The 24,078-nt window shown below is 44.1% G+C and overlaps 1 protein-coding gene across 1 annotated transcript in view; it reads left to right on the top strand.

Moving 5' to 3' along the window:
* LOC111865348 (mothers against decapentaplegic homolog 6) overlaps positions 1-23,824 on the top strand; it is a 113,077-nt gene extending 89,253 nt beyond the window's left edge. Inside the window, exons 4-5 of the mRNA XM_023853285.2 lie at positions 18,286-18,492; positions 21,847-23,824. Coding sequence (XP_023709053.1) covers positions 18,286-18,492; positions 21,847-22,166 — 527 coding nt within the window. The 3' untranslated portion in view covers positions 22,167-23,824. The remainder of the gene's footprint in view (positions 1-18,285; positions 18,493-21,846) is intronic.
* Positions 23,825-24,078: the final 254 nt, after the last annotated feature.

Here is a 24,078-nt window from a genome sequence, read left to right as displayed (position 1 = left end):
TGCAAGAGTGTTGATGTGAAGAGAAGAGTTCTGTAGTACAGTGATATTTGAAGTGTAATTCAGTGAGAATTATAGGGCGTGTGTTAAAATCCGTTACCAGGAGGCGGCTAGTGGACCGTAATCGAGTGAGGTCACCACTGCGTATAGCGGTGAAGTGTAAAGTGTGGAAATAAGTGTCATAGTCATTTGTAGTTAGACCTGTAAGTGGTGTATAAATCCAGTATACAATCCATACCCCATTTGTCACCCACCCAAATGTGCCACCCACAGGTTCCCCTACTTTGCATTGTTTTCTTCATACTTCGAAAGTGCGCGGACATACGGAATAAATGAATGCGCAAAAAAGAGGGATAGAAAAAATAAATAAACCAAACCAAAAAGATTTCAATATTTATGCAATTAGGCCTATTAGAACAGGAGGTTGGAGAAAACTGCCTAATTAGGAGCCTTATAACTCGTACTCATCTCCAAGTATAACTAGAATGATCAAGTCAAGGATCATGAGGTGGGCAGGGCATGTAGCACGAATGGGGAAGCCGAATGCATATAGGCTGTTGGTGGGAAAGCCGGAAGGAAAGAGACCACTGGGAAGACCAAGACGTAGGTGGGTGGACAATATTAAAATGGATATTAGATAGGATGGGATGGATTGGATTGCTTTGGCTCAGGATAGGGACCCGTGGAGGGCTCTTGTGAAGACGGTAATGAACCTTCGGGTTCCATGAAATGCTGGGAAATTCTTAAGTAGCTGCAGAATTGGCGGCATCTCAAGAAGGGCTTAGCTCCATGAGTAAGTAACGCCTATTAGGATACGCGATGCGGTGTGATGCCGAAGTGACACAGATAACATTCGCATCTTCTGACTGGCATGAACCAAAGACCCCACTTTCGATGTCACAACCGATAATTGAAGCCAGACTACAGACAATAGCCGCTGTCTCCTTCCAACACAAGCCTTGCAGACATATCTGTGCTTGTGTCTGTCTTGATATGGCTCCTCTCTGTGACGTCACTCACACCGCAGGCTTGGCGCCACACGACACTAGTAATCTCTATTTTTATCTCTGGCGGTCGCCGTGTTTTTTTTTACTTTTCTCTTATTTAATACATAACATGGTGTTCCTTTCTTCGACCTCAGCTGCCTGGAAGCGTTGCGAACAAGCAAATAGACGAAAACCGCGCGCACTGCCGGTAAATGTTGTGATGGTGTAAAGGGAGCGAGGTAAGTGAAGCGAGGGACGGTTTTGTTGTTTTATAGCGCGTGTTCAAGCGGATGTGCGTTATGTCCACGAGATAAAAATAACAGACTGAAAATCAGGAGGCGAGAGTAACAAAGTTCTTTACCCGCCAGCGTCGTCTCTTGTTTTCGGAAACAGCACCCCGAGTCACTGGTTTTGCTCCGAAAACGAAACCCTCGTATAAATTTTTGTTAACCGGATGAAGGACAAAGTGGAAATCCCATAGAATTCCCATCATGTTCTGCCCACTCATTGACTGGATGCTGCAGAGCCCGTTCTTGTATTCAAATGTTGCATTTCTTTTTCGATCTATTTTAGGTTCTTCCAAAGTCTGACCTTGGATGGTTTGCGCCATTTTGCAGTCTGCTATTTCACGCGTTTCAGATTTAATTTGGGACACTATGCTGCAATCAGAAAGGGCGCGGGTTCGGATTCACGATGACGACGTTGGATTTTTTCAGTTAGCCTAACTCTTCCAGCCTCACTATGACCCTGATATCGTCTCAGCCTCTAACAGAAATGAGTACCGGGAATCTTCCTGAAGGGGGGGGGGGGAAGTAAAGGGCGGCCGGCGCGTAAGGCTGGCAGCCTCACCGCCATCTGTGAGCTGATTATCTAGAAAATGTGAGAGCCTCAACGTCTCACAAGACTGTGGGCCTCAACGGCCTGATGCACAGCTTTACTTAATCTTAGCGCCATCTGTGAGCCGATTTTCTAGAAAATGTGGGAGCCTCGACACCTCGCAACCCTGTGGGCCCCCACGGCCTGTGACAGGGATAGCTTTACTTAACCTCACCGCCATCTGTGAGTCGGGAAGTGAGGCGAGTAAAACGTCGGGAAGTGCAGAAGGTGAAGCGATGGGAAATGAGGAGGGTAAAACGTCGGGAAGTGAAGAAGGTGAAGTGTCGGGAAGTGTATAAGGTAAAGCGACGGGAAGTGAAGGTGACGCGTCGGGAAATGTACAAATGCAACGCCCATTTTCGCCTTTCATTTATCTTATTACGACATGTTTCGGTGTAACTCGGGCCATCATCACGGTCTGTACACCCTTAAAAGAAGCAGAATCAACCATGCAGAAGCGTTCATAATCTGTACACACACAGAACAGACAGCAGGGACCTGTCCCCACACTACCGCAACAGACGTAAGCATATGTTAACTAAACAACACAAGAATCTAATATATAACAATGCATTCCTTACACTATTCCCAATGAAATCATTGAATTTTTCAATTTACCTAATCCTTCCAGCCGCACTGTGGTCCTGGAGTCGACTCAGCCTCTAACAGAAATGAGTACCAGGAATCTTCTGGGGGGTAAAGGGCGGCCGGGCGGCTGGCACGTAGTTCTGACGTCACTGCCATCTGTGAGCGACTGTCTAAAAAATGTGTGAGCCTCTACGACTCGCAACGCAATGGTCCTCCACGGCCTTTTACAGGGATAGTTTTACTTTACCTCACCGCCATCTGTGAGCCGATTGCCTAGAAAATGTGGGATCCTCGACGTCTCACAACCCTATGGTCCTCCACGGCCTGTTACAGGGAGAGCTTTACTTAACCTCACCGCCATCTGTGAGCCGATTGTGTAGAAAATGTTTGAGCCTCGACGTCTTACAACCCTATGGTCCTGCACGGCCTGTTACAGAGATAGCTTTACCTTTTTACCTTTTACGCTATATTTGAGATTAACACAATACAGTTACATATTACAGAAAACACACTGACAACCAGATGCAGCGCACTCGAATTAGCAGTTAAGTGTACAAACCATTAAGGACTTCAAAATTAAGAATAACAAGGCATTGAGGCGCGACGCGTTAAGATGACAGATACGCTTCATGATGGCCGAGTGAGATCGAAACATGAAAGACGAAGAACGGTGCCGCGTTTAAGACGGTGGTTATACTTGTTTACAGAAGGCATTTTGATGTTAACAGTGGGGGAGGGCTGCATGTGAAGCATATGTTGCAACACGAAATTTTGGGTACAAACTCAGCATTTGCTCAAGGACCGAGGAATACCACGGGAAGCCCCGATCGAGTTGGCCTATCGCAGGACCTGACGTCTAGCCAGCATTTGTGGCATACACGACCTCTGACGTTAGTCTCTGTCTTTCCCTCTGGTAAAATGTTGCTGGTCCTCGCCGGCACAGTTATATATTCCGTTCCAAGTCGTTCAGGACTCGCTATCATATTTTACTCCGTAGGACTCCAGGAGTCAAAGCTGTTATTGTATTATAGAAGAATAAGAAATAATGTTTCCTACAGCGGACCTAACAGAGAACACCAAACGGTAATATAAAAATGTACTCCAACCTTTCGGAGGAAAATACTGCAGCCATCGTCACGGTTTACGAGTAAGTGAAGCAAGGAAACGGCAAGTAGAAAAGCAGCTGAGAATCATGCGTGGGCATCAGTTCTGGTTCAGGGTTCAAGTCTGATCCAGATATATTTTTCTTCTAACCGTATGAATGGATTTCAAATAGTCCACGACCACTTCCCTCCGCAACATTTTACGACGCCGTATAGTCTGAGTTACTGGCATCGTCGTTAAATAAACAATGAAAGTAGTTTTGTGAATTTTAACGTATTCTTTTTGCATGTTTTCTGGTTTTCGCGTGCACCTGATGGGTTCATGTACGGCATGTAACATAATTAAGTTTTGTGTTTGTTGAGGAAGTTTGCTTTTGGGCGGTGATCTCATATGCATATAATTAAAATTATTTATTCCATGTCTTTTAAACTGTTTGACGTATTTGATTATTGCTGATTGACGCGTTACAGATAATACTGCTTATGTAACCGAGATGTGACAGAAGTTTTCTGAATATATACACGCGCGGTGTAGGAAACTCTGTTTGTGTAGCCGAAACCGGCAGAACGTTTAACGGCGTCCCCAACGGGGCCCATCTGTGAGACTAATGAGCACTGCTCAGGTCCTGAATTTCTCGTATGCGAAACTTGACGTGCTATGTTGTAGGTTAGATAGATAGCCCTCACACCACCTGATCGAGTTTCAGAAAGCGAACTAAAAGTTTGTTGATCTGGCGGACTGAGGACGTTGCAGAAAACCGGAAACATTTGAATGGGAGAATTCTCTGACATGTTTCGACCACAATTGCTGTTGTAGCCATCATAGAAGTGTGTGATTCTGTCGTGGCGCGATGCTTGTACAGCTAAGTACTCCCTGAAATGACCCTCAGAGATGTCGGGGTCTCCACACCCTTCAGCTGGCCCAAGGTCGACCGGATCCCAGTTATGACTTGAACCGATCTCGGAATGCGCGCTGCGCCTCCATGGCTACTTCTGATCAGGCTGAACTGCAGAGCAAGACCGTTCATTTGTTGCTTATTTAACGATGCTGTGAGTAACCCCACGAATTGGGAAGGCTGAGGAAAATCAGAGGAAACCGTTAGTGACTGTAATCGGTGTTTTGGGCGAGATTCGAACCAACGATCGCTCGAATATAATAAGTCAGAAACATTAGTACCTCAGCTGACTTGGCGATGTGGAGGTTGAGGGCATGAATATTTCGATTCTAGGCTGGTCGTAAAGAAAAGACCATGAGAATTCAAGATTGAGAAATGAATGTACATATTTAATATTTTGGTCGTCTTCTCTGCAGCACTCGGCCTCTGACCAGATACGCTTTTCGAGACGCGTGAATCGTGAAGAGTGTCGAAGAGATGGTGAAGTAGAAAGGTTATCTACCGACTGCTAGCTTATTAGATAGATTTCACGATTTTTGCTTAGCACAGCGTTCTTTTGGACAGCGGGGCTGTAGTGCTTACCTTTTGGACGGCCAGGGTTGGATTCCAGGCAGGGGTAAAAGATTTTTCTCTACACAGTCATATCCAGACTTATTGTGGGGCCCACACAGCCTCCTGTCCAATGGGTACCGAGGGCTCTGCCACAGTAGTAAAGAGGCTGATGAGTGAAGGTAATCACCTCCAACTAGAGCTGAGGTCAAGAATAGTGGAGCTATATCTCCACTCCCCTATACGTCTTAATGGCATGGTGCTGAATTAAATACAGGGGACAGCTTTGCAGTTTGTCTTATTATAGATGCCTGTAATTTTAACTGTAAATAACCTGAATCAACCAACTTGTTGGCTTTTGTTGACTCTGTCTTATCTCAAAATTCAATACACAACGCTGTGACCTAATCGGGCATTTCTGTGACCTCACATGTTAACATTATTTTATGTTACAATAGCAACCTTGCTGATTGGTGCTAAAAATGAACACCATATGCAAAGCGTGGATTTTTGCGGAAGAATTCCTAAAATGAGATAGAAGCCAGAGGTGTTTATTACCGGGTACTTATGTCCCTAAGTCAACACGCATACCAGTGACATAATGCACGTTAATTCGAAGTAGCGGCCCCCCAAGTCGACAGCTCTACGTGACCACTTGTTGCTGCTCCACTGAGATAATACAGGGTGATTACAGAAGAATTTAACACTTCCCGGAAACCTATTGACTCACATATAAGGATGACGTGTAAGACGGGGTTTTGATTGGATTTATTGACATCTTATACACTCACAGCACTGCAGTGAGTTCTGCGCGTGAAGCTGAAGAATCTGCGCTGTTAGAAGCCGTTGCAAAGCAACTGCTGGCGAAGACGACAGCAGGCTACAAAAGGCTTATCGGATACTGTGGTGATTTGCGAATTGTGGGTATCGGCGGTGTTGTTGTAATTACTTGTAGTGCCGAATCGTGTGTATAAGTGGTCCATAAATCTATTCGCCAATTCAAACCCAGTCTGTAGTCAGTCAGAATCATAACAGTACGAACAAGTAACGCCATGTTGACCGACGTTTCGGAGGAATCTCCTGTCTTTATGTTTGTTGTCGAATATTAGGCCAAGCAAATAACAGCAAGAAACAATGAGCAACCGTTCGGATGGAGGTATCCATTTGGAACGCTGTTACAGATGGGATTTCTGCTTGTTCAGAAAGTGAAACACAAACACATACTGCGGGCAAAACGCAGTTTCTATTTCCTCTAATTTTACATTTTAAGGTTGGCGGTTACGTTAGTGACCTCTGTGGTTTAAATGGTTGGACTGACTCCTGGAGGTAGGCAATTCAACTGACATGAACGTTCAGTTCAAAGAATGTGGCCTACAAATTGCATCTGCAGGCGAAGAACGAAGACTGATGGCGGAATTCCTTTTCTTCGGTGTTAAGAGCATCGAGCCGACCGAAAGGGGGGAGGGGTGGGCAGGACTGGCAAAGATGGCCGCAATAGAGCGCATGGATTCTCTTGCCACGAGAGGTTGGTTGAAGCACTTTTATGAGTTAAGCCCAATAGATTTCTGTGGAATAACTGGGGGAGAGAGAGAGACTTAAAGAAAGAAGAAAGAAAGAAAGAAAGAAAGAAAGAGAGAGCATCGATTTAAGAAAGTTCCCAGGCTTTGCCCGCTCGTCGTGGAATAATAACTCGACTGTTCAGAGTTTGAAGTTCACTCAGTTCGTACCTCGCAGGAAACACGTTACGTCTCCGCTACAGAGCCCAACCCGTTAATGCCGTTTAGGGAAACAGTGGCTGTTTACTGTGAGACCCATACGGAACACAGATACACTGTGTAGACAAAATGTAGGGTTCAGTCCGTACCACACAGGAAACACATTACGTCTCCACTACAAAGCCCAACCGGTTAATGCTGTTTAGGGAAACAGTCGCTGTTTATTGTGAGACCCATACGGAACACATAGATACTCTGTGTAGACAGAATACAGAGTTACAGTATGTTAAAGCAGGTGGTATTTATAGTAACCACTGTGCTGTATAGGATTAGTGACATGAGTACCTTGAACATTAAATTGATTATTTTAGGGGGATAGCTGCTTCACGAAATATGACAGCCTGTGTGACTCTAGGACCCACCCAGCCTCCAGTCCACCGTGGAAGCGGGGGGGGGGACTCTTTCAGGTTGGAAGGGGGGAGGCAAACCGGCAAGGACGTGAAACTGTCCACTGACTTCCATCTAGTGCCAAAGTCAAGAATGTTGAAGCTATACCTGCAGTTCCCAGTATGTCTGAATGACATCGTGTTTAATTAAACACAGGGACTACTTATATATTATCTGTTTTCCCTTTATTTATTTATTTATTTATTTATTTATTTATTTAGTGTTTGTTTAACGTCACCGACATTAGCTGAATAACGAATTTGTGGAAGGGATCATTTCTCTTAATTGCTTGGAGGGCTTGAAGAAAACCACAGTGAGTCTTGATCGGGTATTCTTTCAACGGGAGGAGATTTGAACTAAGGACCCACCGAAGCTCCACAGTGGTAGCAACAGAATGTGGTCGGAGGGGGGAGTACCTATGAGTGAAGGGGAAGTGGGAGAAAGAGACTGGAGAGTTATGTCATTGAGGGAATTGTGGAGCCCAAAGACGAGGGCTCCTAAAATTAGGAATGACCTCAGCAACAAGGCAGGCAGGCAGACCCCTGTAAGCCACGCCCGCAACATTCGTCACGTGACCAATGTCGCCGCATATTAATTAGCTGGAAGAAGCAACAGCTTCCCCCCTCACCTCTCCTCCCTTCTTCGTCTTCGCTACTATCATCTTAGAATTACCGACATTTTTCAATCTTAATTCTTATTGCTACAGACCGACAGAACGTGGAATTGTTAAGAAGGATCACAGAAGGGGAATCTTACCGTCTTGTTGTGCCAATGCATTGGTAACTGTATTGTTCTTCTAATATCTCTGCTGATCCCACTTCGAGCATAGGGCATCCATGAAACGCTTCGTTTCACTTCAGTTTCCTTAATCTTAAGCCAGTTGGTAGGACTCTTTGGCCGGGGAATCAGCCTGTTGCAAGGCCTGTACCTAACAGACACAAAATAAACACAAGACGATAAATGATATAATGATACAAATTCCGTCTCAAGTGCAAACAATATATTATGTGTCCTTGATCTTGTTCCTCTACACTACATGTTTCGGCCTCAGACGGCCATCATCAGGTGTATAACACGTTGCTGTCATTTATCGTATGGAGTGCAACAGGATGCTTATATATAATATTGTAAACACAAGACATCAGTGCCTTGAATGGGATTCGAACCCACGATCCCAGTGTTCGAGATAGCGAAGACATTTCACCGCGCGGCCACTGCGATTGGCGGTAACTATGTTACTTCCCTTTTCTTGCCAGTAAAAGATAACTCGTAATGTAATCCGAAAATTCTCATGAAGATTGCCATCAGAGAACAATAAATCGGTCAGAGAAAAGTAAAACAAAAAGTTTGCTGAAGTGAGGTTCCTTACGTCCAGTAGTTGCGTACACTTCGCTAGCATGGACGTGCGTTCAGAATTGAAAATATTCGGTTTAACTGAGAATAGAAAGGCATAAGGAAAACTGAAACGAACAGATAAAGACATTGCTAAATTATAAACCCAGAGGAGACCGAAGTATGGGAGGGCGTGTTCGCGTGAATTAGGAAACAGGCCGGTGGTCTATATCCATGAAACAGAACAAAAGGAAGGAAGGGAGAAGACAAAGGAGAGGAGGGAGCGAAAGGATGGGCAAAGAGAAAGGAAGGAATATCAGCAGGTTTCTCATAGTTTATTTGTGTGTTCCGTATGGTTCTCACAATAAACAGCGACTGTTTCCCTAAACAGAATTAACCGGTTGGGCTTTGTAACGGAGACGTAATGTGTTTCCTGTGAGGTACGAACTGAACTCTGCATTCTGCCCACACAGTGCATTTGTGTGTTCCGTATGGTTCTCACAGTAAACAGCGACTGTTTCCCTAAACAGCATTAACCTGTTGAGCTTTGTAGTGGAGACGTAATGTGTTTCCTGTGAGGTACGACCTGGATTTGTGCACGTATATATTACAGAACTGCATTCTGCCCATGCAGTGTATTTGTGTGTTCCGTATGGTTCTCACAATAAACAACGATTATTTCCCTAAACAGCATTAACCGGTTGAGCTCTGTAGCGGAGACGTAATGTGTTTCCTGTGAGGTACGAAGTGGATTTGTATAATTACAGAACTGTGCATTCTGCCCACACAGTGTGTTCCGTACGGTTCTCACAATAAACAGCTAGTGTTTTCCTAAACGGCGTTGACTTGTTGGTCTTGCAATTCTTCCTGTGAAGTATGAACCCGAGGCTCTAAATATTAGGGGCTCCGATTTATGTAATTACAATCCAGTTAGTACATCCAGTATTGAAACAGTCGTCTAAGTAAGTTTTTTCTTGAATATGGTGACAGTTGACGGAGAAACTGTAGGTAGAATATCCATCTGTAGGCAGAATTAGTACTAGGTGCAACCGGCGCATGCGCGCATTGTTTCCGTGATGTTGCGTAGCATGTTTACGGTCGTATTGTACACATGTTTTATTTAGGTAAACCACTTACATCAACAAGGAAAGTGAAGTGCGTGCATCTAGGAATTGATTTGTTTCGGAAACTGCTGGAAGGATCATGTAAACCGTACAGCCAACACGTCATTTCAGAGCTGTACCACCACCTGGGATACCATAGCAGCCTGTAACCCTCATCAAACTGCAACTGTACGCGAAGTTCACTAAGCAAACATGTGTTGTGGGAGCGAAGCCTGGGATTTTACACACAAATTTAAAATTAAAAATAAAAAGAAACATGCATGTCTACAAAATACATAGTTTACGGGGAAAGGAAGTAATTTCGGAAGCGGATAAAGGAAAAAAGAAAGGATTTAAAGGACGAAGAAAGATTGGAAATAAATTCCAACGGACGTTTTCCCGGTAGTGTAGATTGATATTTAGGTGTGATATTAAATATGATATGGAAATGTGTTGGCAGTCACTATCGTGTCCGAAGGTCATTCTATATTGTCCGCACAATACCAGCGACTGAAGTTGCCTGAAGAAGTTTGTTTGCACAAAACCAGTGACGGAGTAGTTTTCTTGAAGATGTTGCTTTGCACAACACCAGTGACGGAGAAGTTTCGTGAAGATGTTGCTCAGCACAACACCAGTGACGGAGAGGTTTCGTGAAGATGTTGCTTTGCACAACACCAGTGAGCTGAAGTTTCTTGAAGATGCTGGTCCGTACAACGCAAGTGATGAAGTCGCCTGCAGATGACTGTATATGTTGGTCCGCACATCACCATTGACAGTGAAGTTGCCTGAAGATCGCGGCGGACGAATTGGCCGTTCTCACCCTGCCATCTTTCTACTGTTCTTCGCAAATATAATTATAATTCCTTTATTTAGTTTAAGTGCAAGTGGCAGTGGTACTACAATAAGACACCACACACAAATAACACACATCAGACAAAATAACACCCCCTCACAAAAACAGCACACACAAAACTACACAAACAACAAAGGACACCACACACAATGGATACATTGCAAATACATTTACAACTAAAATTATATTAATTAATATTAATAAAACAAATAAGCACACTATACACTAAACAGTAAGAATAATCAAGTACATAATGTCATGAACTGATGGATTCGACTGCTGTAAAACATGTTCGTAATGTTGTCGTCAGGATTATACACAGTGTAATCTGGTAAATGGGTACCAGCGTTTCGCAGGAGCATACTGTCTCCGTCTTCAAGGCAGAGAAGTACCAGAAATCAGGTAGTAGCTTGAAACACATCCGACAGAAGCGAGTACAGTGTTTGCTGTGGGCAGTGAGGTGAATGTCACCCCTTCGTCACGGCGGAACGCTTCATCTGCTATATTCTGGAATGTGACGCCATGTTCTTGACGTTTCAGAAGAACCTACTGGCTCGAGCGTGATGGGCCAAGATTATGGCCGAGCACACCAGTTTGCATTTGCTGTGAGGTACTGGCGTAAACTACGGAGAAGCTCAGATTGGATCCTGTCTTATGGCTGAGATGTGAGGAGTTCTGCCCACTTAATCCTGATGTGTTCACACAGCCACCTGACTGTTCTTATACCGAGGTCACAGAAATAAGACCTCCCATCCAGATCTCCATTCAACTGTTAACGCTTCTCCCCTCTAGCGTACTTCCCCGTGTTCCCTTCCAGTCGTCAAGCTGTGCTGTTCACACGGATGTATGTAACCACTTGATAACTTTTCGATACCGGCAAAAGCCATAAGGGGCTGGAGGGGAGCACGACAGTAGGTACTGTCCGTTAGTGGATTTGGAGTCCAGTGAGGTTGTACATAGGTTATGGTAGGGCTTTGCGTATGATGCGCCATACATATTGGTACAGCGGTAATATTTGTTTTGTATTCAGGAGGAACAATGTTTACCCCGACTGAGGGTTTTTCGTGGCGTTCCCCACTCCTTCACAGATAAATTTTTGAGATAGTTTCTTGACTGCTTCCTTACATATCCTTTCCAGTTCATCAGCAATACTCATGTTTAAACGTCTTGAAATGATACACGTAAGAAATAACCGTTCGTCACTTTCTGTCCACAGTGCAGATACAAACACTGCCCTCATACGTTCCGTATTTCTTTCGTGAAACGCAAAGGCATGTAGGGAGGGGAACCCTTAGGCGGCTCTATCCCCACCATCAGTTGTATTCCTTTCCGCGGTCTCAGCATAGCAACAGACGTGTTCAGGATCAGAAGGGGGGGGGGGATGCGGCTTGATGGCAGAGAGAGGGGGAAGCACGGAGCATCGCCTTTGAGACCTCAGATTCACAACTGTGTGCGTCAGCACAGAGGAGGAAGAGGAATATGTGGAGGAAGAATGATAAGAGGAAGGGGAAGATGTGGAGAAAGAATAAGAGGAAGGGGAAGGATGAGGCGGAATGAGAGGAAGAGTAAGGAGAAGGAGGAGGACTTGTTTCTGTGGTGACAGTGTAATGTTGTGTTATTTGTGGATTCTGAGACACCGAACCTCTTTTAAAAGGCAGGATGTTCCCCACAATTCAGTCAGTCGTGTCGAGCTGAGCCGCGGCTATTGCCAAACGCACGTTGGCTGCCGACCGAAGGACGCCACGCGCAAGGAACACGTAATTAGTGTTGCAGGGAAGAGGCGCTCCAGGCGCATTGGGGGGTTGACGTCAGACCTTCACCCTGATGCCGGGGGGCGGGAGAGAACATTAGTATACTCTCAAGAGAATAACATAGACTTGTACATAGATATTTATGAATGTGTGGGGTGCTGTCCTGTTGGGTGACTCCGACTAATGCGGCAGTTCGCCGATATTTCGTATCTTGAGGGACGAAGATATGTTAATGCAACGAGCAGGGAGAAACGACCCGTGTTGGCAGTATGTGTTGCCGAAACGTCTGTGAATTTCTATCAGACTGCACGCAATCACATCTTCGAAGATGGTGCTGTGACAACCTGAGATGCAATAACATTATGGAACTGCTTTGTGTTACAGAACCCCTACTACGTGAAACGAGTTCTAAGAGCCCGAATTGGAGGGAGATCCCCAGCCAGCTGATACGCGACAATGGCTTGTTCCAATGGCCTCATGTTCTCTGGGCTGGGGGTTACGTTTTCAGTAGCGTCGAACGGGGGAGCAACTGAAGAATGGTGGATTGGAAAGGGGTTTCAAGGGTCAGAATAAAACCACGACACACCTCAGTGAGGATAGCCACGGTTCCACATGCGTGTGTGAGGTTGTGCTGCTGCTCTAACCTGCCCGGTGGTCATGATGCAGCTCTCCAGTTATCAGTCTGCAGCAGTAATCTGGAAGTGATTGGTTTGAGTCTCGGCTAGAACAGAGGCTGTCGTGACTTAGTTCCGCGGTTCTCACTGTGTGTCAGGACGAATGAGAACAGCGAACTGCTTGACATGGCGACCGTGAGAGCTGCCACTGAGGTCATTTGGGCAGGCAGTGCCTAGTGAAGCAGCATCGGAAACGTATGCTTTTCGCATGTGAGATTTGTTTGCATCCATGTCCATCGCCTTGCTGCCTTCCAGAGTCTCCCCCCTCCCATTTCTTCTCGTTATTTTATATTTTTGCAGTCCGTGTCGTATCAAATAAAAGGCGGTTAGTTGCTCCCCAGAACTTTCTTTATTTTTGGTTTAACGGCGCGCTCAGTAGGTCAGATTATATCATCTAATGGGTAGAATAAATAATAATGAATTTGAAGGGATTTGTAAGGAAACAGCCAACGCCTAGTCGAAGGGACTGAGGAAAACCAGGAAGAACAGCGGTCTCTTGACCGAGTTCTGAATCCGAGATATCCAAAATACGAAGTATCAGGGGTGATTTCGCCCTGAACGGGTTTGAAATGAAGGTGGGAGGACGTAGAGTGCGTTGTTGTATCGTTACGGATGGTTCCGAATTTGAAGGTTTGCGAGTTAATTTCGGTGCTGAATGCAGAAAGTCTCATTTCCTGTGTCGTGCATTACTCCCGTGGCAGGGAATTTGAGAACAATTGTGCATTCATTTCTGTCTGTTAGGGAGAAGTTTAATTCTACTTAAAGCGATGGAAATCCGACTGCTAACCCTTTAGTTAGTTAGTTAGTTAGTTAGTTAGTTAGTTATTAGAGAGGGTGGGTTTCCCCATGCACTTAGACCTGTATTGGTCCATTGTGCTTCCCTCTATGATTTCTACCAGTCTTTATATCCTGCCGGTACTGGTGCTTACCATCAGTCCCGCCCGGCCAGCGAGACCGGCTCTACTAGCTGAGAGGTATCTATAATGCTTCCCCCATCTACCAGAGGTATTAGAGACTGCTGTTGGGCGGGAAACGTCCGTAATTTGGCTCAGTGACCTTTGGAGATATGAGGTTCTTTTATGTGCCGTAAAGCTACGACACGGGACCCACGGCTTAAAGTCCCTCCCGGAGGACTTGTTCCGTGAAATTTTCCGCCCTTAAAAATTCGACGACCTCCGCCGAGTATTTGAACCCGCGTACTACGAGTCATGAGGTGGGAACGTTACCTCTAGACTACGGAGGCCGCTGCTAACCCTTTAACGTAAGGCTCTGTTTGCTGTAACATTCACAGACTCTGCACTTTCTGTGAGCAGAGTAATTTAGATGCTTTTCGTATGATACTCGAACAAGACGTTCTGGTAAGAACTAGTCACCTACTGACCTTCATACGACACGGACTGCACAGAAAATGACGTGCCCAACAATTCTGTTGTTGACGTGTGTTCGTTCCCGCGATAATTTTTTTACCGAGCCGTTACCTAGCAACTATAGGGGGATATGCATGTAGACAGACTAATGTGATGGGTTTATGAAGTACGCCGTTGAGATTGGCTCAAGAGCAATGATATACATAGTTTCATAAAGATTGGTCCAGCGATTCATAAGTTGGTGGGGTGGGGGGGTGTTTAAAAACAGCATGGAGATCGCATAAGCCTACTTTCATTTTCTCAAAGGAAGGAAAGTAGGCTTACAAGAATTTAAAATAAAAGTTGTAGTATTATTAGATGTTGATTTTGTAGTGTGCGCTCTGTCCTATATGCGGTAAGAACTGAAGTTTATATTATATTATTTACACGAAAGTTTATTCGTGCTGAACGCCGTGTGTATGCATATACGTTTGACGCCAGACGAACCGATTGACGGTAAACCGGCAGCCTTAAAAGTAACTCTGACTGTTAACTCCTATTCATGCTATCCCGTGTGGAGGCGGGGTCCAGTACCTCCACCGTAGCCCTTCGAGTTGTAGGAGCCGACGAAAAGGGAAGCCAGTACCTGGGTGTATAACTGGATCGCCCTATTCCTGTGGGGTATAAATGCTGGGTACCTTGGGAGTCTCGAATCTGAGACAGTAAAATATGGTCGTGAGTCATGCAGGACTCAGACCTGAGAATGGCTGCGCTGGCAGGGCCAACAGCAGTTGTAAACGACAGACTCATCCTCTCGTTAGAGAGGATGTTACATACATAAGGATATAACCGCAAGTGTTCAGTTGGTCGTGAGTCTCAAGGGGCTTGTCGCCAAAATGAACTGATTGGCGGTAACCCGCCGGTAATCTGCCAGTCAGAAAGTAATTCTTGACTCTGACTTACTCGTGCTTCTAACGGTTAAGAGCCGAGTGGGCTAGGACCATTTGACATCACAGCGGCAGTTCATCTCGATTCGTAAACATTGTTTCGCAATTTATATTTGCGTATCGGCATGCAAATTGCCTTGAACGAAACGGAAAAGTTGTGTGAACTTTGGGCGCGGCTAACTATTATTTGGGATTAACTTTTAATGGTTCGTGATTATTAAAGAGACGCCTTCCATGCGCATAACATTTGTGGCGTCATAGCATTTGTCCTGTCGTCGTAAATCAGTGAGCGTACGCTAGAGTGAAACGATGTGCGCAAATTCCAGGAAAAGTGCAGAAGAAGGTCCCTTATGCAAGAAGAGTGTAACAACTTTTCCAGAGGCGACATCTCTGTACGGAGATGCGAGCTCGCCACTATTAAGATGTACATCTTGGGCGCTGGGATAGCTCAGTTGGTAACAGCCTGCCTAGGGGCTGGACCGGCCAGTAATTGGGGTTCTGTTGCTGGTACGACAAATGTTATGTTCTCTACAGCGTCCAGACCGTATGTGGGATCCATCTAGCCTTCTATCCAGTGTTCCACCGTGAATAAAGCGGCCAGGACGTGAAGCTGGCGACTCACCGTCTAGTGTCGAGGTAAAGACTGCTGGAGCTATACCCCTAAACCTGCATACGTCTTCATGGCGTGGTGCTTAATTAAGCACGGGGACAGTGTTAACAATTTACGGAAGCACATGGAGGTTGCGCAATACAATACGGAGAGAGAGAGAAAGGTGCATTATATGACTTTCCTCCCTGAAATTGGGACAAAACACTCGACAGTTTAGTGGGTTCAGTAGACCCCTGATCACAGGGTCAGTAGCAACACACCGCTCATCAGATCTACTGGCGGCCTGCAACATAATGCAACAGTAAGGTATGGTAGAGATACACGTTAAATATACAGCTAAGTACAACCACCAAGCGCAGGTTTGTGGCGTCGAGGCAACGGACACAGGTGTTAACTGAAATTTTTGTTTAACCGGACACCTCCAGCGACGTGTCCAGCGCGTGAGCGAAGTTGCACGTAACCTGGGAACTAAGAGTTCCCGTCTCCAGCAATTTCGTTGAATATGCATGCTATTAAGAATGGAAATGTTGAGACTGCAATGCCAGCCGAAGCATAGGCGCTTCTCACTGCCACCTGGCTGTCATGTCAGTAACTACTAGAACTGTTGACACATGACTCCAGACTAAGGTCAGAATGGCAAACGATTTTCCTTTTCGATGGGGGAAGCCAGAAAAATTCCTTACAGACAGTAGGCTAAAGCCGTTTACGCATCTAGTTACTATCTAGTCGGTTCAGAATGGTTTCGACACTTTGGGATTACTGTGCTTCTGGACTTCGTCCATTGTCTAGTGTTCCTAGAGGGCACAATGTTTCGGAAACCGGATCTGTTATCGTCGTCAAGTGAGAAGGTGGGGAGACAACTACTCGGTTGAGTCCATGATTCCCAAAAACTTGGTAATGCTCATAAATTTCACAATTCGCCCTAGAGCTTTCATGGGGGGGGGAGGATTCAATTAACAAGAAGCCCTTTCACAACACATTGAATATTTCATACGACAGTTATGTTGGTAGTGCTGATGAGAGCGAATTATTAAGTACCCCTCTGAGATGGACTGAGGCGTCATGATATACGTACAAAATTTCATGATAATCGGTTCAGGCATTCAAGTAATATTAAGGTTATTACCTCAACAAATTGAGGCGACGTAATGATAGTATTACTGATGGCAGGGATTTATCAAGTTCTCCTTTCAGACGGGCTCAGGTGGCATATACATAACAAATTTTGAAATGTAATGCGGCATATAGGCCCATTACTGGGCGACGACCGCGAAGCAAACTCACAACGGCCGTTACTAGGTAATGACCCAGCAATAGGTGAATGGTGTTTTCTGCGTGGTCCGCGTCGATGGCTGCGCAAGCAACAAAGGCAAGGCTGGAACGATGTTTTCTGTGCGGTCCGTGTCGGTGGAGTGCAGTGAGGTAACTGATGTTTTCCGTGGTTTTCCTCGGTACTAGAGCAAATGCTGAGTTGGTACCCAATTCCACGTTGCACTGCATGCCTCACATGCAGCCCTCCCATTGTTAACATCAAAATTTCGCCTTAATATAGCCCTCCCAACGTTAGCNCCCCCCCCAATGTAGTGTGTCTCACTACGACCACCACTTCTTCTCTCTCTCTCTCACACAGTGGTTCAGCCCTGAGCTGCTTTTAGAAGCAGGTAGCTGAGGTCGCGGATAGTTCGGGAACCCAGAGGGATGGTAACATCCGCCGTTGAAAGCCGCTGACAAGCAACTACTAGTGAAGACTTAAGAAAACTTGTATGTGCTGTAGTTACAGTGATCTTTGGAGCGTGTAAACCAATCAGACTGTCGTAGTTATTTTTAATTAGGTTCTGTAAGTGTCAGATGCCGGTCACGGTAGCCGAGCGGTCTAAGGCATGCACTGTCTTCGCTCGCTCGGAAACCGGGATCGTGGGTTCGAATCCCACTCAGGGCATGGATGTTTGTGTGCATTTTTCTGTGTTTGTCTACAGGTAGAGGCCTTGCGACGAGCTGATCACTCGCCCAAGGAGTCCTACCGTACGTGTAAGATCTAGAAAAACCGAATTGAACGGAGTTCATGGAGGTAGGCCTAGGCCCACTGGGGCTGTAGTGCCAAGGGGGAAAAAAGTGTCAAATACGATTACTTGATAAAGTCGTGACAGTAATATTATATTAAGGGTATTGCCTAAATAAATTGAGGGGATGTAATGTTAGTATTACTGATGGTAGGGATTTATGATAAAGTTTCCCCGTTGAGACATACATGCAAAGTTTCATAATGGTTGGTTCAGATATTCAGAAATTGTTAGGGTGAAGGGATGTACATACAGACACACCGCAAGGTGATCTTGTAAGCATACTTTAATCTTCAAAAAATACGGAAGAGGCTAAAAATGCTCTTAATGTTTGGATGTTTCCTTCTTTTTCCGAAATGTTAATGTTTTCCAAAAATTGGAAGCGGGCACAGATGCGTGACTTGCTCGATACGTGTATACACATAGCTGAACTGAGACTTGGTGAATTTCAGGAGAGGCTGGTGAGCGGGAGTGGTGCAAGCTGGCTTACTGGGAACTGGCAACTAGAGTTGGGCGTCTCTTCTCAGTGGAGCTGCCAGCGGTCAACGTGTTTACTACTCTACCTCATGGTGACGGCTTGTGCCTCGCCACACTGACTCAGCATGCCTTCTCGCCACCTCATGAGTCCGTCCGCCGGACGCGCGCCAAAATAGGCCTCGGTAAGTACCTCTACTCGCTATACGGCCTTGGCCTGTAGTCATATGTTGACACTTGCATGCTTTATATGCGAGCTACGAAAAAAAAAATATTTTGCGGTGTTCAAGCTTACGACCGTTCAAGTAACTAAGCAGTCGTTGTAGCGTAAGATACATAAGATAGGCATGATCAGCTTCGGAAATCCTGTACTGACAGACGCCTTGTATATAGTGCAAAAGGAAGAATTTTCAATAACACGCTGTATGTCCGATATGTACACGTGACAAGGCCAAGCATATTCATAAGAGACTAACCCATCTCCTTGTCAGAGAGGATGTTACATAAGGACTATGACCGCAAGGGTTCAGTTGGGGGGGGGGGAGAGTCTCTGGCCGTGAGTCTCAAGGGGCTTGATGTCAAGACAAACTGATGGGTCGTAAACCGCTAGTCGTCAAGTAACTTTTACTTTGGCTGAGACTGTACTCTTTGACATATAGACAGCAGTGCTACATTCTTTCTTCAGAGTCCGGGCTTGCTGTGTTACACGCAGGAGTGGCCAGTGATAGTTAAATCGCTGTTCTGCTGTAGTGACAGTCACGGAATTGCCATCAATATTATGCACAACGAAGTCTAACGTAATTACGTAGTGCCCGTCGCGCGGGGTTTGAATTATACAGGAATGCCTTACTCTTACGAATAGTGGCGTTTCTGGAGAAGGTTCGTACAGCGAAATTTCGTGATGAGAATTGCAATAGGCGTAATGTTTTACTTAACACCAGACCGTAAGGTGAACTGACTTGCTGACAGTGTATTCGTTTCCATTTTTGTTCGTACGCAACTTCGAATGGGCTAGTTAGAGGTCATGACAAACGAAATTGAGGTTATGCGCATTCTTATAAAAGCTCGTGTAAAGTTGTCCATGTGCTTAATTAATTAAACACTACGCCATGAAGACGTATGGAGGAGTGCATATGAAGATTCACGTTTTCTTGACCTCTGCACTATTTGGGGGTGAGTGGTCAGCTTCACGCCCCGGTCGCCTTAGCCACCCAATACCCATTGCATATGAGACTGTGTTAGCCCCAGAGCTGATCTGGACCACTTGGAGAAGAAAAAATTCTTGACCTTACAGGACTCGAACTCCATCCCCACTGTTGTCCAGCCCATAGCCAGTTGCAATACCGACTTAGGTATTATAAAAGGAAGGCTATCAGTATTCATGTAGGGGCATATGGAGTGCTGTAGCAAGGCCACAAATGGTTGTTCTTTAATTGTTGTTCCTTTAAGCAGTCGTAAGTTAAATATTAAAAAAAAATCATGTAATATTTTTGGTACCTTTAAAATTATGATTTTAAATTTCTCTTCCCCCTCAGTCTATTGTAAGGCTTAATTAATTTCTGTTAACTGTTTTTATTTTGATACTGTTATTTCAGGAAGTTACAAGATGGTTTTATGTTTGCGTTAAAGGAGCCACATGGTATTAGAAGTTTGAGAACTTTGAGCCAAATGCTTAATCCTGAATCAATGTGCTTTACACGAAAGAAATAACAAGCTGGACCGACTTACTGCAATTTAAGTTTCATTATGAAAATACATTCCATGTTTGTTTGGGCTTAGAAGTATTGTGTTCTATACATCCCACGAAAAAATAGTGGCTCTCCCACAGCATGTTCTGAACAGTGTACCATAACCTCTCGAGCCTGAAATTTATCTAAATATTTCAAAATTCACATCTTCTTTCTCAGAGGACGTGCCGTGCCGTGGCTAATCCCATGGAGGGAGTTAATCACTGTTTGTTCTGAGGGTCATGCAAAAAAGGAACATGCACATGAGTGCAGACAAAATGCAGCAAGTGGTATATATAGTTACTGCTGTGATTTCGTGTGCTAAATGACGTAAATCTAAAGTTGAATCCGTATGCTCTACTCCATGAAGGGGTATAAGGCAATGTAGGTAAAGAGCCACACACTGTTAATCAGTATTAAATAGATATTAGTAGTTGGCTTTGGGCTCTGACCTTGTCTTTCCTTGGGGGGGGGGGAGTCGCAACTTGTTAGACAGATGCAGAGTGGTTCATGGAGCCATCTGTTTTATTTATTTGTCATTTTATTTGATGACACTATCAGCCTCTAGAATGAGTACCAGGAATCTTCCTGGGGTAAAGGGCGGCCTCCCGGCGCGTAAGGCTCAGAACCTCACTGCCATCTGTGATCCAGTCGTCTAGAAAATGTGGGAGCCTTGACATCTCACTACCCTCATGGACCTCCACAGCCTGTTACAGGGATAGCTTTACTTTTTCTAATCAGTAACTCATTCTGCATATTGATGCATGTGAGTGTATGATGTTGAATAATGAATTGGACCGGATATGGAAAAAGTCGTCATGGCCTAGTGTAAAGCATTTGCCTGAAGGGACAGCAAAAACCATGAAATATTTATATCAGGACATTCAGTTTCACATCTGATCCTGAGCCATTATACAGTATGTGCTAGCTTGCCCGTGCAGAAAACCTGCACAACTATTTCACAAATACTTTTGTTGTTTATGTCGGTTACTGAAACATTTAACTGTCCAGGTTCTTTGACTGACTTTCAGAACACACTTCTTATGGGGCAGGCCATGTAAAGGAAATTCTATACCCACACTAAAATGGCCGCCTGTTTAATTTCCCTGCATAAAATTGTAGTGGATTTATAACTACTGAAATATGCAAGTAAGTTATCTTAAGACAAAAAGGAAACTTAATACCACAGTCTTGTGTAAACACATTTCATTGTCATGGTTACTGTAAAATGCATCAAGGTTACATACTGTCTTCATAGTACAAATATTATATTTTTGGACCTTATCCATTGCCTTGTCTTTCTCTGAAAACCGTCCTGTTTATTTTTCAAAACACAATGTTTCTGAGACTGGATTCTGTCTTTGTCTTCAGGTAAAACCGATTCATTTGGGCCCAATCGATTTAGCTAGTCCCTATCTCCAGTCTCCGAAACTTTCTGTTTTGAAAAAATAAAGAGAAGAGATTTTTGATAAAGACGAGATAATGGATAATGTCCAGAAACATAATATTTGTACTAATGTACCATTTTCACAAACTTTTAGATCTTACGTCCTCGTGGTCCCATTATTTTTTGTGGAGGAAATAATGTAGCAGACACAGGCTTGGATTCAAACCCATACATATAACAGCAAAATTAACAATTTTCTCAATGTTGTATCTGAGAGGAATGTCTTAGCTTTGCCATTTTTTCTACAGTGCGCTGTTCCGGGAGAAACAGAGGACAGATACAGGCGGTGTTTATAGATTGTTTATAGATGTTTATAGAATGTATGTAGATTGTATACAAGAGTGTACCAAGTTGTTGGTTTCCAGGTGTGACACTGAGCCAGGAGGGAGACGGTGTGTGGGCTTACAACCGTTCGGACAGCCCCATCTTCATCAACTCTCCAACACTGGAGGATCCTGAATCAAGGACACTTCTGGTATATCGGGTACCGCCAGGTCACTGTCTGAACATCTTCAACGCTGACAAAGCGTCATGTTCTCGTCACTGGGACTATTCTGGCACGGGGCCCGTAGACCCCAACTCTGTACGCATCAGTTTTGCCAAGGGCTGGGGTCCCAACTATTCACGGCAGGAAGTGACAGCGTGTCCTTGCTGGTTGGAAGTGTTGCTTGCGCCGTGCAGGTGATCAGATGCCATCAACTATGCTCCTCTTAGTTTGCCATCCGTCCTTGCCGTGAAGTTTTTTGCGGCCATGTACTCCAGGTTGACAGAGTGAGCAAATGAGGAACCGGCATATGTCAAAAGTGTTTGGCAGCTTTGTTAGTTGATGCAGCTAAGTGTGTGGTCACCTTAGTCATTTGCCTTATAACCACAGTGAGTGCTTGCCAACAGGTGTTTTCAAACCAGTGCAGAGATAAACAAGAAGTTTCCAACAGTCTTTTCTTGATGTAAGAGTAAACATTTCGTTCTCATCATAAATATACCATATATTGAATTTAATAATGTGTCAGAAGTAAGCTTTTGAACTCTCATTTTCCGTAAAAAATTACAACAAAAATTAATATGTAGAAAAGTGTAAATTTGGTGTATTTATTTTCTTACAAAAGTTACATTGTGGCAATCTTCCCTGGTAATCATGAGAAAGAAATGTTTGCCACTTCACAGTTTAAATTTGTGTTGGAGCCTTTTACAGGTAAACTGTTGGGTGGGTGGGGGGAGCCCCATTGTTCTCTCTGTTTTGTTCCAAGCGAGGATTAAAGAGTCTGTCCTAGACAGACTGCCATCTTGCGATGCAATTGCTGCGTATCTTGTCCTCGAAACATTTTGTAATTATTATAACATATAAATCGCAATGAGATCCCTCTGCACAGGGTAACAAGCTGCTGGCCTATATAATTGTTTTTTGCTTTATGATTAAGCCCTTGGATGTGTGAGCAGTGAGATGATTGTATTGCAGGGTAACAGGGATGGAGGTGGTTCAAAATCCATGAATCATACTTAACAAAACATGTTTTGTTATATTATTTATTAGCATTATTTATTATTATTGGTTATATTTATGCAGTTTATTTCTACTCATTGAAAAATCTGCATAATTTTGTTAATATTTTTGTGTTAATTTGTATTCTGAATGCAAGACCACTGTTGGATTATTTCATTTTGTTTTATGTAGAAATGTAAAATCATTCAAGCCTTGTAAACTATATGTAAAACAAAAATTTATAGTTCATATTTTCTGTTGTTTATATTTGTTTAAAACTGCAAACCTTAAATGGTCCCTGAGATAAATATGCTGTAATGAGTTCACTTTCTTTGGTAAAGACTGAAATTAGTTTAACTGATATTAGTTAACTTACATAAGTATCAAGTCATTTGTTGATTGTAAAGAAAATATGGCTGATATTGAACCCCGGTGTTCTCATCAAACACATGGATATTGTTCATGCAGTCATATATGTTGCAGACATCTGTGTGTTCTGATTTGTGCAAGAGCCACATCAGAATAGTGGCCATGTTGCTTTGTTTCTGGAAAGTATGAAACACTGTCAGTACCGAAGATGCGTCTAATGTTTTGGGGTCTGTGCCCTAGTTAGGTCATTGGTGTCTGTTGCAGATTTGGAATATTATGCAGGGAAGCCTCAGTTTCACATTGCTGCCTTTTAAATATATTTCTTCCCAAGAGAGAATGGTTTATCTCCAGAAACTCAGATCTTATGGTAAATTCTCCCAAAAGTTAAAATACGTTGTACAATACGTTCTCATCACGTAAAATTCTCCCTCTCAAAATTATCTCATTAGGAGAAAGATATATTTAATAATTATAAAGACAAGTCCGTCCAATGTGACTATTTCAGTTTTCTCACTTGATGATTCACTAGCCTTACATCTGTCGATCCATTTGGATCATCTTCAGAGGCACCAAATACTTTTTAGAAACCACTGATCACCATGTCTCTGTAGCGTTCTTGGGTGACAGTAAGAGCATTGCCTTCCTCATCCTCAATGAAATAGTTGCCTAATATACCGTGTGCTGAGACGGCACAGCATACCGTCACGTGTGTACTGTGTAGCGGTTTCTGGGTGATAACATCCAGCTG

Source organism: Cryptotermes secundus, unplaced genomic scaffold (assembly GCF_002891405.2).
Source record: "Cryptotermes secundus unplaced genomic scaffold, Csec_1.0 scaffold17, whole genome shotgun sequence".
In the NCBI taxonomy this organism is placed as follows: Eukaryota; Metazoa; Arthropoda; class Insecta; order Blattodea; family Kalotermitidae; genus Cryptotermes; species Cryptotermes secundus.
The sequence above is the reverse complement of the archived record's forward strand: the minus strand, read 5'-3'. Positions and strand labels throughout refer to the sequence as shown.